The sequence below is a fragment of the Lithobates pipiens genome, unplaced genomic scaffold (genome assembly GCF_037356315.1).
Source record: "Lithobates pipiens isolate NorthernLeopardFrog02 unplaced genomic scaffold, aLitPip1_a1.2 Scaffold_8, whole genome shotgun sequence".
Taxonomy (NCBI): Eukaryota; Metazoa; Chordata; class Amphibia; order Anura; family Ranidae; genus Lithobates; species Lithobates pipiens.
In genome coordinates this window covers 146,738,856-146,756,375 of record NW_027507903.1, presented here as the reverse complement: position 1 = coordinate 146,756,375, position 17,520 = coordinate 146,738,856, and the positions used below count along the sequence as shown (strand labels likewise).

General features: G+C 43.1%; 1 protein-coding gene across 1 annotated transcript in view; it reads right to left on the bottom strand.

Moving 5' to 3' along the window:
- Positions 1–17,520, bottom strand: part of LOC143960916 (uncharacterized) — a 614,677-nt gene that overhangs the window by 321,818 nt on the left and 275,339 nt on the right. The window contains exons 58-62 of the mRNA XM_077469935.1: positions 10,701–10,739; positions 6,128–6,166; positions 5,912–5,983; positions 5,737–5,769; positions 4,622–4,705 (exon numbers count right to left, since the gene is read on the bottom strand). Of these exons, the coding sequence (XP_077326061.1) occupies positions 4,622–4,705; positions 5,737–5,769; positions 5,912–5,983; positions 6,128–6,166; positions 10,701–10,739 (267 nt within the window). The remainder of the gene's footprint in view (positions 1–4,621; positions 4,706–5,736; positions 5,770–5,911; positions 5,984–6,127; positions 6,167–10,700; positions 10,740–17,520) is intronic.

Genomic DNA, 17,520 nt, shown 5'->3' with positions numbered 1-17,520 from the left:
CTCAACCCCAAATACACAAGAGTTCCAGTCTTTTAATTTGCATCATATATAAGAACGACAACTGGAACTATGTCCACATTTACGTACTGTACAGATCCACCGCTTACCCATCTCAAAATATGCTCCATTAATATGCACGGTCTCAATATACCCGAGAAAAGAACAAAATTGCTTTCTTCGCTAAAACATTCTAAGGCTCATATCGCTCTTATACAAGAAACACACTTTAGAACTGATACGGTCCCCAAACTATATAACAAACACTTTCCCACGGTCTACCATGCTCCCAATATTGAGGCTAAATCAAAAGGAGTCTCCATATTGATCTCCCGCAATTGTCCAATACAAATCACGGATTCTCAAATAGACCGTCACGGTAGGTTTCTTTTTCTGAAAGGCACGTTTGCTAATAGACATATTACTATTGCTAATATTTATGCACCTAACTCCCATCAAGTTGCTTTTTTTCACAACACTCTCCAACAACTGACTATGTTCCAAAATGGTTTTCTTGTGTTAGGTGGCGACTTCAACATAGCTTTGAACCCTTCTTTGGACACTTCCAATGGTTTCTCCACTTTAACATACAGGGCCCTCCGCGCAATTAAATCCTAATTTCATGATCTCCTATTACATGATTCATGGCGTACATTGCACCCAAACACGAAAGATTTTACTTTTTACTCCCCACCTCATACCAAATATTCGCGACTTGACTATCTATTTATTTCTCAATCCGAACTACCTTATCTGTCCAAAGCCACTATTGACCCAATGATTTTATCTGATCATAACCCAATCTCTATGACACTCTCTCTCCCCGCATCCACACCGCGTTCACCTATTTGGCGCCTTGACAACTCGCTTCTCACCGATCTAGATATTGTTCAAAAACTATCCAAATGTCTGACCAACTATTTCTCTGAAAACTCCCCCGCTGACTCACGACCAGATCTGCTGTGGGCGGCACATAAATGTGTACTCAGGGGAGAAATGATCTCCCTAGCAGCTCGACGTCACAAAATTAGAAAGGCACACATTGATGACCTGACCAGACGTATACAGGACTTGGAAAAAAAACACAAGGCCTCACAAGCCGTGGAAACACTGACGGAATTAACGTTGGCCAGAGAGGCTCTTCTAGAAGAAATCCATAAAAAAATGAAACGTAAATTCGCATTATCCCAAAAAGTTTTTTACGAATCTGGAAATAAATCTGGCAAATTGTTAGCTAGAGCCCTACAAACTCAGAAAGCTCGTTTTAACATTCGCTCTATTAAGGATGCATCCGGCAAGGTGTTCTCTAAGACGGATGAAATTGCGAACCAATTCGTAAATTACTTTTCTAACCTTTATAACCTCCCTAACGCGCAATTGATTGCTACACCGACTGTTCGCACGACTGCTATTAACGAATTTCTACAAAAATACTCACCGGAACCTATTAACCCTGCTGATTACCCTAGCCTAAATTCCCCACTGACTGTAGAAGAAACACTAAACGCCTTAAAATCAATGAAACCTGGGAAAAGTCCGGGTCCAGACGATTTTACGGTTGGCTATTATAAATCATTCACAGACATTTTAATTCGACGCATGGTTAATGCCTTTAACACGATTACACCTTCTCACACGACTCATAAAGAACTTCTGGAAGCCCACATCACCCTAATACCCAAGCCTGACAAAGATCATATGTTAGTTACTAACTATCGTCCAATCTCGCTCCTCAATGTTGACGTGAAGCTGTATGCCAAAGTCCTTGCGAATCGGATCGCCCCATTATTGCCCTCTTTGATTAATCTAGATCAGGTAGGATTTGTCCCTGGCAGGGAGGCCAGGGACAATACTATCAAGGCACTTCACATCCATCACTGGCTCTCTCATAATAACTCTACACCTGTTTTTTTCTTATCCCTTGATGCGGAGAAGGCGTTCGATAGAGTGGCCTGGGACTATATGGAGGCGGCTCTACGTGCGGTGGGTTTGCCTTCACATCTACTACAGATGATCATGCTTCTGTATTCAACTCCCACAGCTAAAATCAGGGTTAATGGCCACCTATCGAACGCCTTCTCCATTTCCAATGGAACACGTCAAGGATGCCCACTCTCACCTTTGATCTTCCTTCTCACTATGGAACCCCTTCTTCGTAAATTGAGAGATAATGCAGATATTAGGGGGATTACCATAAAAAACAAGAGTTACAAAGTTGCAGCTTACGCTGATGATATATTGCTCTTTCTCTCAGAGCCAATTATCACTATTCCCAACCTCCTAGCGGATTTTTCACTATTTCATGACTTAGCCAACTTGAAAATAAATTTTTCCAAGTCCTCTGCCTTAAATATATCCTTATCAAACTCACTGGTGTCACAATGTAAACAGAATTTCCCATTTGAATGGAAACGTTCGGCCATTAAATATCTCGGCATTCTTATACCCCCCGATCTTAAAGACCTATATGCTAAAAATTTCCAACCCCTACTTAGCACAATTCAAGCTGATCTACTCAAATGGATTAAAGGCCCTTTTTCATGGTTCGGCAGGGTTGCCATCTTAAAAATGAATGTTCTCCCCAGGCTCCTCTATTTACTTCAAGCTATCCCTATCATCCTACCCCCGACATTTTTCTCAACGTATAAACGCATGTGCAGAAATTTCATTTGGCTATCCAAATCACCTAGAATCAAATGGGAATGTCTGACTTTACCTAAACATATGGGGGGTTTGGGAGTGCCAGACATCCAAAAGTATCATTTAGCTTGTCATTTAACTAGACTTGTAGATTGGCACGTACACAAATCTAATAAGGACTGGGTCAAACTCGAACGGACTCTCGCGCAATTTCCATTGACGCTACGTTCTTCCCATTACCCAGATTCTGTTAAAATCAATCCATTCCTGTCATCTACGTTACAAAGTTTCAAAGCGTCATGCCCATTCCTGAAACTGGACCCAATTAATGGTCCCATGACACCGCTGAATAATAACCCTGATTTCACACCGGGCCTTCCATTGCACAACAATTGTATAAGTCTGGATATTTCCATACCTCGACCCCACCATTTCTTTCACAAGGGGAAACTGTTGTCCTATCAAGACATGGTATCACCCTTCCCTGATTATCGCATCCCGTTCTTTAAATTCCTGCAATTACGACACTTCTTTCAAAGTCCCACTTCCAAATCCAACTGGTACAGGGAGTTTACTCCTTTGGAATCTTTATGCAACGCCTCTGAACCCCAAAAACATGTCATATCTCTCACCTATACACTCCTCTTCTCTACATATGACATTCGCCAAGATAAACTAACCCAACGATGGGAAACTGACCTGGAAGTCACTTTATCCACGGATGATTGGCGCCGTATATTCCACATTCTACACAAGGGATCTTTGAATGTTTCCAATCAGGAGAATAGATATAAGATATTCTCAGGCTGGTACAGAACTCCTGATAAAATTCATAAATTTTCGAAGGCAGTCTCCCCTTCCTGCTGGCGTTGCAATAACGCCTTAGGAACCCTACTACACATTTGGTGGGAATGCCCCCTTCTACACCAGTTCTGGCGAGATATCCACCAACACATCTCCAAAATTACAACTTACACCCCAGACTTTACTGCTGCCCAGTTCCTACTACATTACTCCCCCAGCCCAGAACCTAAATATACTAAATCCCTAACTATGCATTTAATTAATGCTGCTAATCAGTGTATTCCAGTACATTGGAGAAACCCCTCATTGCCCTCAATATCTGAATGGATTTCAAGAGTAGACCGTATTGCTGAAATGGAATGCCTAATATCGCAGACTAAAGATGACCCCTCCAAGCAGGGACGAATTTGGGCGTGCTGGAATCTTTTCAAAACTTCCTTACACTCCCCTTATTCCCACACTTCCTTACCACACTAATACAAGTTCCGAGCATACCTATAGACGTTAGAGGTTTAATATGATCCCATCCCTATATGTACTTCACTTTCCCCTACTATCCTCTGCTATGATATACTCTTCCTTTCTGACCTATGAATGTACCTGACTCCTTTCTCTAGTAAAGCGAAGGAGCTATTTAATTGTGTCTTTAGCAACTATGTCCCATTCAGTACCTGGAAACACAAGTCTTTATTCTCGACACGGGGTTAGTTAAGAAACTTTATAACCCCTTCCTAATTTCCTGTTAGGGTATCGAGTTCTCCCTCCGGTCACAGTTTGCTCCCCATGGGGTGGCCGGAGATTTGTGAATGTTGCTGTACCCTTTTTCAGACGTCTGTTACGTTATATGTTATAGCTTCTTAAGCTAATTACGTTTCCTAATCGAGACTATCCTACCTTATATGTTTAAGGTATTTTGTTCAATACTATGACCTTACTGGTAACTTCGCTCACTCTGTTATCTGTTGTTCTCAACATAAGGATATCACCAGTGTCGACATTGTTGTTCCCTTTTTCTTTGGTGTATGTTAGTAACTCCTCTGTTTAATATGTACCATAAGAACTGTACCTACTGCTTATGCTGTATGACGCTGAAAAATTTTAATAAAATATTCTTAAAAAAAAAAAAAAAATTAATAGTGAAGTGTACACAACACACAGGAATTGCTGCATATTTTGTTACCTGAGGTCCTGGAGGGCCTGGTGGTCCCATTGGCCCTACATCTCCTCGCTCACCCTTTATCACTGTTTCAACAGATGTTCCACGCTATTAAGGAAAATAAAACAAAATGTTTGGTTAACTCCAGGGGATAGTAACAATCAAAAGATCTGTGTAAATTGTGCAGTTTCTCGGTACTTCAAGTACTATGTATCTGTTCCATTTTTTAAATGACAATGCTTCCTAACTTTATTCTGGTCTCATTATGGAGGTTAACTGCTAAACAAAAGTACAAAGTATATAACCATTAAATACATACTCAAAGAGTAAACAAAAAAATGGTCACTTTTTGTGAAGTTCCAAAGAAAACTGATGTAGCACCCTCCTAAAATAGGATGCTCATTAAATTTAGTTTTTGGCTCCTCTTAGCAGCTATTAATTTCTTTGGCCTGTTCTAGATTTCACAGGCTGCAGATTTGATTGCTTCACCCTTTCCCCCATTCTGGATGCTTTCAAAACATAGAGGGCTGACACAGTCAAATGGACAACTTGAAAATGTATGGTGCTGCAGCTAATCGCTGAACATACTGTAAATAGCCTGGGGTCTGGAGCAGCCCTGTTCTTATCCTGCTGGAGAAGTTCCCAGCCTCAGGGTCTTATGTCCCTTTGAGGCAGTTCTGCTAGAGTCTGCATCTGGTCTGGAGAACTCACTGAAAATTTCCTTGTGGTGGCTGAAAGGTGTGTAACTTCTCTGGGACGTTGTGAGTACTGACCCAAGCTCAGGACTCTAGTGACTGTGTGCTGTTCTATTTTTGGGGTGCCAGCAGTAGCTCTCTCTGAAACAGCTTTTGCAGGCTTTCAGTTCTGGCCTTCCCCTTTGTTTATGGCTTAAACCCTGTTTAAAGAGGTTTCACCTAGGGAAATGTGTTCTGTCAGCATTTTTGAGGTATCTCATACTACCCAAACGTCTCTCCTGTTACAAGTTTTGCAAGCAATATATTACCAAAAAAGACATCCCCTAGACTGTTTAACGGAGCCAGAGTGAATGGAAAGTTGCCTGGGTGATGGATAGCCTATGCACAGGTTAGGGAAGAACCAGTAAAAATCGGTGGCTCAAAGGGGGGTAATGCTATACTTACATCTCCTTTTTCACCTTTCTGTGCAATCTCTCCCTGGAAAAAAAGTAAAACAAATAAAAAAAATAATAAAAATGGTATTATATAGTTTATCTATTTTTGTCAGTCACCTCAAAAGTGAAATACAACTTAAGGGGTTATGCATTTTTTTGTGTGATAAATTAGAAAGCCTTATAACCTTCTGCCCAGGTGTTCCAGGATTTCCATCCTTGCCATCCATGCCATTTTTTCCAGGTGACCCTGTGCTTCCCTGTGTGAATAACAATTAGGTATTAGATGCAGTTGAAATCTAGGGAAGTACAACACACCAACACTGAATAGCTGATGCTGTAAAGATTTTTATATTTTATTAATGCATCATGCAGAAAATGTGTTTTGTCTGTTTGTATCTTACTTTTTCCCCTTTCATTCCTTTTTCTGGAGTGGATTCCAACTATAGGAAAAAATAAAAGTTAGCATAAGCAAATTCATTTGTTTGTATCATAGCTCAATGTATATCATTTTTTTGCTGTTTGATTCACTGCTGACTTTGTTCACCCAGTGGGTCAGTTTTACTGTTTACTGTACACTTCATTGCTTATAACAATTTACATTAGCTATTACAATTTTTTTATCATCATTGGTAGGGATTAGATTTGGATTCAGACTAACATGGGATTGAGGTTTAGGTACAAAAATCCTGCGGTATTATTTATAAAAAAATAAACTACCATACAAAATATAAAATAAAGAATAAAATTGTGAAAAAAAGAGCAGCTATCACTTCACTGTGCAATCACCGCACTAATATTATGTATGCCTACTAACAGTGAAGCACTCCTTAATAAAATTATAAAATGTACATATAAACAACAGAGCTCATAAATTTACACAACTGTTATAAATCGTGTGCAGAGAAAAGTAAATATCATGAAAACAATCCCATACATCCTCCAACTAGTTTGTAAGTAAAAAAAAAAAAAAAAATATGTGTGAATAGTTCCACATATCATCCAATTAGATTAGATCATCCAATCAGATTGTAAGTGCCCAGAAAAAACACCACCGCAGTTCATGTGCCACAAGTAAATCTTCCACAGTATCAGAGATCTTTCACCATGGACCTCCACTAAAGAGTGTCACCCAATCAGGTGTCTCTTCAGCTGATGCAATGGGCACCTTAAAATAATCAAGGTGGTCAAAGGAGCTTTAATCACATAGGCAACAGGTCAGCAGCATCAAGGTCACATCTCCATATTCTGAAGCTCTTGCATAAAAAGGCTTGAAGAGATATATGCAAAGAAGATCCAATAGTGTAGTATTGCCAGTGATTTTTTAATAAAATAATAAAAAGGAATAGCAGAGACACATACAAGTGTCTATTCACAGCTTGTATATATACAGTGTAGATATCTCAGCTCGGCAAGATTGCACCCGTTCCCGCCCAGCGTGATGTTGTTACACAGGTCCCACCTGCCTCACGCATATTACCCCTTCGGGCTTTCTCAGACTGGTCATTCAGATTGACACCAGTTCTGTGTGTAGGACTCTTTATTGCACATGCACTGCAGCTGCCCAGAGCTGCATGCAGTCAGCTATAGAGGTGGATGCAGACACAGCAGCTGAACAGACACAGCTGGATACAGTCACATGTAAAAATTTTACATTCCTGCAAAAGCGGGTGCATGGATCCAAACACACACTGCCTGCATTCAGATCCATGCTCCCACATGCATGTCAAATTTTGTCCATGCACACACTCCATCTGCATCCATTTTTATAGGTTGCCTGCGTGCAGCTCGGGGCTGATGCAAGCACAATTCCAAATGCAGCCTGCATGCAAAACAGGTGTCAACATCCATCTGAATGAAGCTTTGAGCTTTAAATAATTTGTGCATTTGAAACATTGCTGTCAAAGCCACATTAAAAGACCTTCTTCTCCACTATACAGTATTTGCTACTCAAACTAAAACACAATTGTGGGCATTCACCAGCACTGCCCCTGAGCCACTAACAGCGTAGAGTAACAACTGCACTGCACAAGCATCCGACCAAAAGAGCAACACATCACTCCAGATTGCTGTGCACACAAAAGCAACTGCTTGCGCATTGCCAATTTTGGTTTTATGTCTGTGTACAGAAAGTTTACTTTGAGCTACCAGACTCCTGGGGAAGCCTGTTTCCCAAGGACAGACACCTCAAAATGGGGATGTTTCATGTTTGGTGGGGGGGAGCCGGAAGAACTTCCTTTCTCATTATATACTCATCATATACTTGTGATATCCCTCCAATACAGTGGGCAGGATCAAATGAGTGTCTATTTTATTTTAGGTCACAGTAGTAAGAGGGATTGTGGGCAGGTGGTCAAGTTACCACTCAGGTTATGTAAAGCAATATATATTGAGAAAATTCAAATTCATCTGTAGCACATCCCACTTAAGAGCTGCAGATGAAAGGGATATCCCACGCCTGCAGGCACACAGAATCTTCACAGGCACACAGAGAACAGTCTGTAGCTTTTTTTGTTATTTATTATATTTATTAGGGGGTTAATAATTTGGATAGGGATGGGAGATTGTGGGATGCCCACTTTACATTCAGCAAACTTCAGGGACAACTTCCTATATACATCTATATACAGTTTCTTCTTTACTTTCCTCCTGCACACACTTGTCACCTTCTGCTGAATTACTGTTAAGGGATCTGACAGACACCTTATCAGACCAGCAACAGCCCTTAACAGGCAGGAACTCGCAGCCCCTTAAGTGTAGCTTAGATGTAGTGAAACAACATGTAACTTCTTCTCTGTGGCCATTGATCCGAGCACCACCTCTTCAGGCACTGCCAACCCACCTGGCTGCAGCTGCCCCATTCTTCAGCCCTTCTGGCTGCCTCTCTACACCAGTCCACCCGACTGACTCTTTATCACCACCCGGTTCACTCCTCCTGACATCCTCCTCAACACTGCATCTTCATCTTCTGCTTGACTGCCCCTGCTAGCATGGCTCAACTACTACAAACATCTCCTAGCAGCAGTAAATATACTGGTGTTTTAGCTATATTGGTGTGCTGTTAGGAGACAGCTTTGAGTGGCAAGGAGTAGATGTTCCTAGATGAGCTGTTTTTGCATACAGTTGACTAAAGAGAAAAAAAGGGACAGTCTCTCCAAATGAGGGACAGTTGGGAGATATGTGGGACTATAGAGCTCTTTAATGTTGCTGTAATTTATTTGGACATGAAATGAAAGGGGTACAGAAAAGAGCTGAAGATTTGAAGATTACATATAAGCATATTATGTAGAAGAACGGCGGCAGACAATTCAGAGTATTTTAAGATGGTGGAAGCATTGCTACATCTTGGCTGAAAATAAGGTAAGACTTAATTAAGATGACAGTAGTTCAGATTAAAAGAGAGCAGTAAGGCAGGGACCAGATGAATTGTGATCCAGCCAATAGGCTGGGGGCACTGATCAGTTTATTCTGTGACTTGGAAAGGGTGTGTGTGTCACTCAGGCTCAGTAGAGAGGGGGTATGTGAATGGTACATCCGTAGTTGCTGTTGGAGAGATGACAGGGAATGGAACCTGTCCTGACTCCTGCAAGGTTTTTAGAAAAAGGCTTAGCCCCTGGAAGTCACACATCTAAGATGTCCTAGAGAGGTGAATGGTGTAGCAACCTCAGCCTGGACTCCAACCAGGCCATCCCCCTACACGTTTCACTCGGCTTCCCCAGAGAGCTTAGTCATGGAGAACAGTTTATTCTGACAGTGGGGATTCCCACTGTCACACTACAATATGTATGGATTGAGGAATCAGTTTCTGTTTGTTTTTTGCTTTTTTTTAGGCTGCTGTCTGAAAAAAGAAGAAAAATCTAGCAGTTTATGCCAAGCATTAGTGTTCTGTAGTCCAACAAAGACAAACTCAGCAAGGTCTGACAACACTGTTTGTCATTTCAGTGCAGCAGAGCCAGCGTTGTCAACAAACTACAGACTTGTTGGCAACATTTTAACCAGTTGCCGCCCACTCACTGTCAAATGACAGCTGGGCGGTGCGGCTCTTATTCTGGATGGACGTCATATGATGGCCTCCAAGAACGACTGCTCTCGCGCTCCCCGGGGCTGTGCAGCATGGCAATCATGGCTGCGCCGTATTGCTAGGACACGGCACAACCCTGATCTGTGTAAAGAGCCAGGGCCGCGGCTATTTAACCATGTGATTGGCTGTGTCCAATCACAGCCAGTCACATGTAAACAAGGAGATGCCGGTAATTGGCGCTCCACGCCTCACACTGACAGAGTGTGAGGAGAGGAGAGCCGATCAGCAGCATCTCCTCACAGGGGGACAGCTAGGTATGTAATCAGGGCACTGATGATCAGTGCCCTGATTACAATTGAGTGCCCACGAGTGCCAGCAATGATTGCCCACCACTGCCAGCAATCAGTGCCAACCAGTGTCTACAATTGCCAGCAATCTGTGCCCACAAGTGCCAGCAATCAATGCCCACAAGTGCTAGCAATTAGTGGCCATTAGTGATACCAGTCAGTGCTGGCTATCAGTGCTGCCCATCAATCCCCATCACTGTTGCCCATCACTGCTACCCATCACTGCTTATCACTGCTGCCCATCAATGCCATCCATCAATGCCCATCAGTGCTGCCTATCCATGCTGCCTATCTGTGCCCACCAGTGCTGCCTATCTGTGCCCAGTGCCCACCAGTGTCACCCATCAGTGCTGCCTATCAGTGCTCATCAGTGCCACATACCAGTGCCACCTATCAGTGCAATTGTCATTCAAAGTGTGACAGCGCCCTGTATTGAGGTGGTTAAAGAGACGATACATGAAAATGTGCAGATTTTTTACCCAGACACACATTTTAGAATAAAAACCATGACCTTGATTTATTTTCTACGTTTAAATTTTGATATCTATTGTAGTTTGTATCTATAAATTTCAGTCTGCTTAATGTAACGTTTTAACTAATGAAGCTTACCACAGCACTGCCTGGAGGTCCTGGGCGACCCTCTGGACCCTTTAAAAAGAGACAAGTTAAGATACTGCCTTAATAGAATGCATTTTTTAACAGATGTAATTTTATTGAAATGCATGTAATGATATACAAAGAGAACGTCAGGGAAGCCATAAAGATAGCATTGAGCTCAGTCAAGTATACAGCATTTTATACATTATGGGTTATAAACTGTATAGCAACTGTCAGGGACACACAGTAAACGATAGCCAGTAAAAGTTAGGCATATACAGTAATGGCATGTGATAAACACAATCATGTCGTGTATGGTCTCAATTCTGATGCTCAGAACCATGGGCAATATATGGGGGGGCGGGGGAAAGAAAGAAAAAAGGGGAGGAAGAAAAAAAAAGGGGGGTGGTATGAGAAGGATAGAGAGGGTAAGAGAAGGGTGGGAGGGAAAGAGAAGGGAAGGGACCAAAAAGGGTAAAACAAGAACATAAAAAGAGGGAAAAAGACAACCATGGCACTCCAGAGAAAGGAGTTACTTCTAGAACAATTTAGAGGGTAAGGTCTCTAGCTTCCACCTAAGCCATCCAGATTTGATCAAACGTCTTGGGGCTATTTCATCTCATATATGAAAGCTTATAAAGGGGTAGAATTGTATCTACCATGGACCAGGCAGAGAGAGTTGGAGGTTTCCATTTAGATAAGATAGTTTTCTGTGCACAGAACACTGTATAGAATAAGAACAACTGCTTATGGAGAGTTGTTGCAACGTTATCAGTAATACCAAATAGAAGTGATTGGTCCATAGCAACTGATTGCTTTTAAAAATTAACTGCACTTTTGTTGAGAAAAAACATTCCCTTCTGGAGTGTACAGAATGCCTCCCGGTTGCCATATTACATTGTATTTTACAGATAATTGCAGCACTGCAGATTGAAAAAAGAAAGATAATTTTTAATAACATTCAATTACAACATGAATTGTGTAGGAATTGTATATGGTATAGTATTTTTTTTTATTTGCTATTTTTTACCCCTCAAAAGCAGACTTACCTTTAATAACAGAAACCACTACCATTCAAAATTGTTAAATAAGCACAGAACCAAACTGTGTTTATAAAATGACTGACTTACTGAAGGCATTTAGGACAGTGGTCTTCAGCAGTACAGCTGATAATCTCTGGGGGGCAAAACATGCCCTATGTAGGAATTTAAGCTGAATAAATCTTTCTCTGGCTGAAATCACGAGGGGAAGGTATTGCTGCACCCCTTCTTCTCAATCTTTGTCTATCAAACTCAGGATATCTCTCTTCCACATGAAATAACTGAGTAACATGGGAGGTGCCTTTACTCGTAATCCTAAGGTACAATGAGGAAAGTATTTTTCCTATACTATGTGAAATGGGGAGTCCCCAAGTGAGAAGCCAGTTTTATAGGGCCAGGAAATTGAGCTTGAACAGCATGCTAAACTGTAAGAACCTAAAGAACATCCACTCAGGTAGGTAGCTGGAAATTACGTCCCACTTCATCAAAAGAGAGGAGACAATCTTTGAGAATATCTGCTGCAGAGATTTTATATGAAATCTAGTTGTGATAGGGAGCGATTAGCCCACAGCGGGGTGTGGGGAGAGATAGTATGTGGTTTACCTGTTGCCACAACAGTACAGTAGTTTTCACAGAGGTAGTGATGTTCGGGTTGAAGCGGAGTCACCTAAACAACAAATTACTAAGCTCCAAGTAAGAGTCCAGGAGCGCCCCCTCAAAATTCACTGCTGGGTTAGTATTAACTTGGGCAAACCTTGGTTATTATTAACTTGGGCAAACCACCATTTAACTGAGAAATATCATCTCCCAGTAATAATTTTTAAAACAGAGGAGAGCCAACCCTCCCAAAGAAAGAGGGAGTTGTAGGTTAGACTTGTCTACTCTGTGGGTGGTTCTATAATAGAGTTGAAGGAAAGGCATTAAGTATAGTTACCAGAGTATGTCTAAAGACAAGGTAGGACATTCTATTGAGGTTGACACTGCCCAACAAGTCAATGGTAATGTCTAGTTGTTGAAGGATTGGATAGACATTGGGGTTGATTTACTAAAACTGGAGAGTGCAAAATCTGGTGCAGGTCTGCATAATAACCAACCAGTTTCCAGGTTTTCAGTTTTTTTTGTCAAAGCCTAATTGAACAAGTTGAAGTTAGAAGCTAATTGGCTACCATGCAGAGCTGCACCAGATTTTGCACACTTCAGTTTTAGTAAATAAACCCCATTATCAGCCAGGTAACTCAGCAGGTCTTTCTGTATGCAGATTCCTAATTATTTGAAGCAGAAGACCCAAGTAAGCATAGCAGGCATGTTTGGAGGAGGCACTGACTGGAATAGGGTAAACGACACCGATTTATTACAATTGAGTTTGATACCCAAATAGTAGCCAAATGTGTCAATAATCTCCAGAGCTTCAGTAAGAAACATTTGTGCATCATTCGGCTATAACAAAGTGTCACCTGAATAGAGGGATAGAAGGTCCCACCAAGACACCTTGCGTCATATGGGAAGAATGCAACAACAATGCCAGGGGTTCAATTGCCAAGACAAAAAGGCCCAGTTAGAGGAGGCATCACTGCTTCATACCTTGGTGGAGTGGGAAGAGTGTGAACAGTATGTCATTAGTTCAAACTCTGGAAGTGGGAGCAGAATAGAGGAAATGTTCCCAGGAAATTAAATTAAGTCCAAACTCGGATTTCAGCAAAACCATCCATAAGTATTTGCATTCCTCCAAGTCAAAAGCCTTCTCAGCATGAAGAAAAGCCACCACCCTTGCAGTCTATGAGCCACTAGAATGAGCAATATTGGTATATAATCTGTGCAGGTTATTATCCATGTCTCTTCCTGTCATGAAGCCAGTTTGATCCCTGGGGATCAGGGAGAGAATGACCTTGTTAAAGTGGAAGGCTAACACTTTCGTAAGTACCTTAGCATCTACATTTAAAAGCGAAATGGGCCTGTAGTAAGAGCAATGTTCTGGATCCTTACCAGGCTTCATGACTATGGAGGCATCTAGGGCAGAAGTTAGAACCTCATGTAGCTTACCCTCCAGGAGTTCCCCATAAGTTTTAAAGAACTCAGCAGGCAATGCATCATGCCCAGGAGTTTTCCCAGCCTGGAAATCGCTTATAACCCTTGAATCTCTTTCAGGGTGAGAGGAGTTTCAAGCAGTTGGAGGGAATGTGCCAATAAAACAGGGAACTTAATACAGTCTAGAAAAGAGCCCAGGCCTTCAGGGTGATGATTAGTTCCAGAGGAATACAGTAATGTGTAGTAGACAGCAAAATTAGAATTTATGGCCACTGGGTCTGTTAACAATCACCCTGAAATTTGCTATGTGCGCCAAGGTAGTTTGTTCTTTGGATAGCCATGCCAGCAGCCTACCTGTCCTCTCTCCCTGATCAAAGATCCACTGGAATTGGTATAGCAGTTTCTTTTTGACAGCTGTAAGGCCTCATGCACACGAGACGCAGTTAAACGCGCGTTCAGAGGCAGTTGGACACTTTTTTCAACTGCTTGTGAACTCATTCAATGTTATCCTATGTGTCCATGCACACAGTCTCGTTTTTTGCTGGTTTTATGCAGTTGCGTTTAACCTCGTTTTTCCAGAAGCAAAAAAATGGGTTCAGACGCAAAAGTTTTCACGCTTCAGACGCAAAACGCGGCAAAACGCGGTAAAACGCGGCAAAACGCTGCTACCGCGTTTTGCCGCGTTTTCGTTTATAAGCGTTTTAAAAGGTGACCTTTTTTTTTTACATTAAAAATCTCAAAAATGATTGCAAATGATGAAAAACCATTAGAAAAATATTTTAAACAATTGCAATTGCAAGTGGACAATCCACAACTTGTGGCAAGTGACATGGCAGGTGGCAAGTAACGTAGCAAGTGGACAATCCACAACTTGTGGCAAGTGAGGTGGCAAGTGATGTGGCAAGTGGACAATCCACAACTTGTGGCAAGTGACGTGGCAGGTGAAGTGGCAAGTGACGTGGAAAGTGGACAATCCACAACTTGTGGCAGGTGACGTGGCAAGTGACCTGGCAGGTGATGCGGCAAGTGACCTGGCAGGTGACGTGGCAAGTGGAAAATCCACAACTTGTGGCAGGTGACTGGCATGTGACGTGGCAAGTGGACAATCCATAACTTGTGGCAGGTGACATGGCAAGTGGACAATCCACTTGTGGCAGGGGACGTGGCAAGTGACGTGGCAAGTGGACAATCCACTTGTGGCAGGGGACGTGGCAAGTGGACAATCCACAACTTGTGTCAGGTGATGTGGCAAGTGACGTGGCAAGTGGACAATTCCCAACTTGTGGCAGGTGATGTGGCAAGTGATGTGGCAAGTGGACAATCCACTTGTGGCAGGTGACGTGGCAGGGGACGTGGCAAGTGACGTGGCAAGTGAACAATCCACAACTTGTGGCAGGTGACGTGGAAAGTGATGTGGCAAGTGGACAATCCACAACTTGTGGCAGGTGATGTGGCAAGTGATGTGGCAAGTGGACAATCCACTTGTGGCAGGTGACGTGGCAAGTGGACAATCCACAACTTATGGCAGGTGATGTGGCTGGTGACGTGGCAAGTGGACAATCCACAACTTGTGGCAGGTGACTTGGAAAGTGATGTGGCAAGTGGACAATCCACAACTTGTGGCAGGTGATGTGGCTGGTGACGTGGCAAGTGGACAATCCACAACTTGTGGCAGGTGAAGTGGCAGGTGACATGGAAAGTGATGTGGCAAGTGGACAATCCACAACTTGTGGCAGGTGATGTGGCTGGTGACGTGGCAAGTGGACAATCCACAACTTGTGGCAGGTGATGTGGCTGGTGACGTGGCAAGTGGACAATCCACAACTTGTGGCAGGTGACTTGGAAAGTGATGTGGCAAGTGGACAATCCACAACTTGTGGCAGGTGATGTGTCTGGTGACGTGGCAAGTGGACAATCCACAACTTGTGGCAGGTGACGTGGAAAGTGATGTGGCAAGTGGACAATCCACAACTTGTGGCAGGTGATGTGGCTGGTGACGTGGCAAGTGGACAATCCACAACTTGTGGCAGGTGGCATGGCAGGTGACATGGAAAGTGGACAATCCACATCTTGTGGCAAGTGACGTGGCAGGTGATGTGGCAAGTGACGTAGCAAGTGGACAATCCACAACTTGTGGCAGGTGGCATGGCAGGTGACATGGAAAGTGGACAAACCACATCTTGTGGCAGGTGACGTGGCAGGTGATGTGACAAATGGACAATCCACATCTTGTGGCAAGTGACGTGGCAGCTGACGTGGCAAGTGACGTGGCAAGTGGACAATCCACAACTTGTGACAGGTGACGTGGCAAGTGACGTGGCAGGTGATGTGACAAGTCACGTGGCAAGTGGAAATCCACAACTTGTGGCAGGGGATGTGGCTGGTGACATGGCAAGTGGACAATCCACAACTTGTGGCAGGTGGCATGGCAGGTGACATGGAAAGTGGACAATCCACATCTTTTGGCTAGTGACGTGGCAAGTGGACAATCCACAACTTGTGGCAGGTGATGTGGCAAGTGACGTGGCAGGTGATGTGGCAAGTGGACAAACCCCAACTTGTGGCAGGTGACGTGGCAAGTGGACAATCCAAAACTTGTGGCAGGTGACGTGGCAAGTGAGGTGGCAGGTGACGTGGCAAGTAGACAATCCACAACTTGTGGCAGGTGATGTGGCAAGAGACGTGGCAGGTGATGTGGCAAGTCACGTGGCAAGTGGACAATCCACAACTTGTGGCAGGTGATGTGGCTGGTGACGTGGCAAGTGGACAATCCACAACTTGTGGCAGGTGGCATGGCAGGTGACGTGGAAAGTTGACAATCCACATCTCGTGGCAAGTGACGGGACAGGTGATGTGGCAAGTGACGTGGCAAGTGGACAATCCACAACTTGTGGCAGGTGATGTGGCAAGTGGACAATCCCCAACTTGTGGCAAGTGACGTGGCAAGTGGACAATCCAAAACTTGTGGCAGGTGACGTGGCAAGTGACGTGGCAGGTGATGTGGCAAGTCACGTGGCAAGTGGACAATCCACAACTTGTGGCAGGTGACGTGGCAGTTGGACAATCCACAACTTGTGGCAGGTGATGTGGCAAGTCACGTGGCAAGTGGACAATCCACAACTTGTGGCAGGTGCCGTGGCAAGTGACACGCTAAATACAAGTACACTGCAGCTCTCACAGCTGCTGCTACTCACTCTGGTCTCACAAAATTGCTGAAATAGTTAATAATACTGTTTTTTGAGCTGGGGAGGGTCTATGATGTTAGCCTAACTAAACGCTTCTAGACGCAAACGCGGTAAAACGCGGTAAAACGCCGCTAAAATGCAGTAAAAATCGCGGCAAAACGCGCGTTTTTAAACGCCGGTTTCAGCTTTTAAAAACATGTGTCCAGCAGAGTTTGCATCTGCGTCTCGTGTGCATGAAGCCTTACTCATAGGAGCATCACCTCAAGGTAAGCCACTTGCATATTTATAAATACTCCCACATCTCCATTATCAGAATAGTAAGCTTCCAACTTATTAGCCTTAGCTTCAACCTCAAGATATATTTGGATACACAAAATAAAACAGAGGGCACACAGGCCTAGTGTGTTATCCTCAACAATAATCTTTAATGTTTAAGGGTAAGTATTATACTCGCAAATTGACAAATGTGTTGCAGGCCTAGTGCATTATCCTTAACAATAATATTTAAAATATTTAAAAGAGTAAGTATTATACTCACAAATTGACAAATGTGTCACAGCTCTGCATAAAAAAAACCCCACT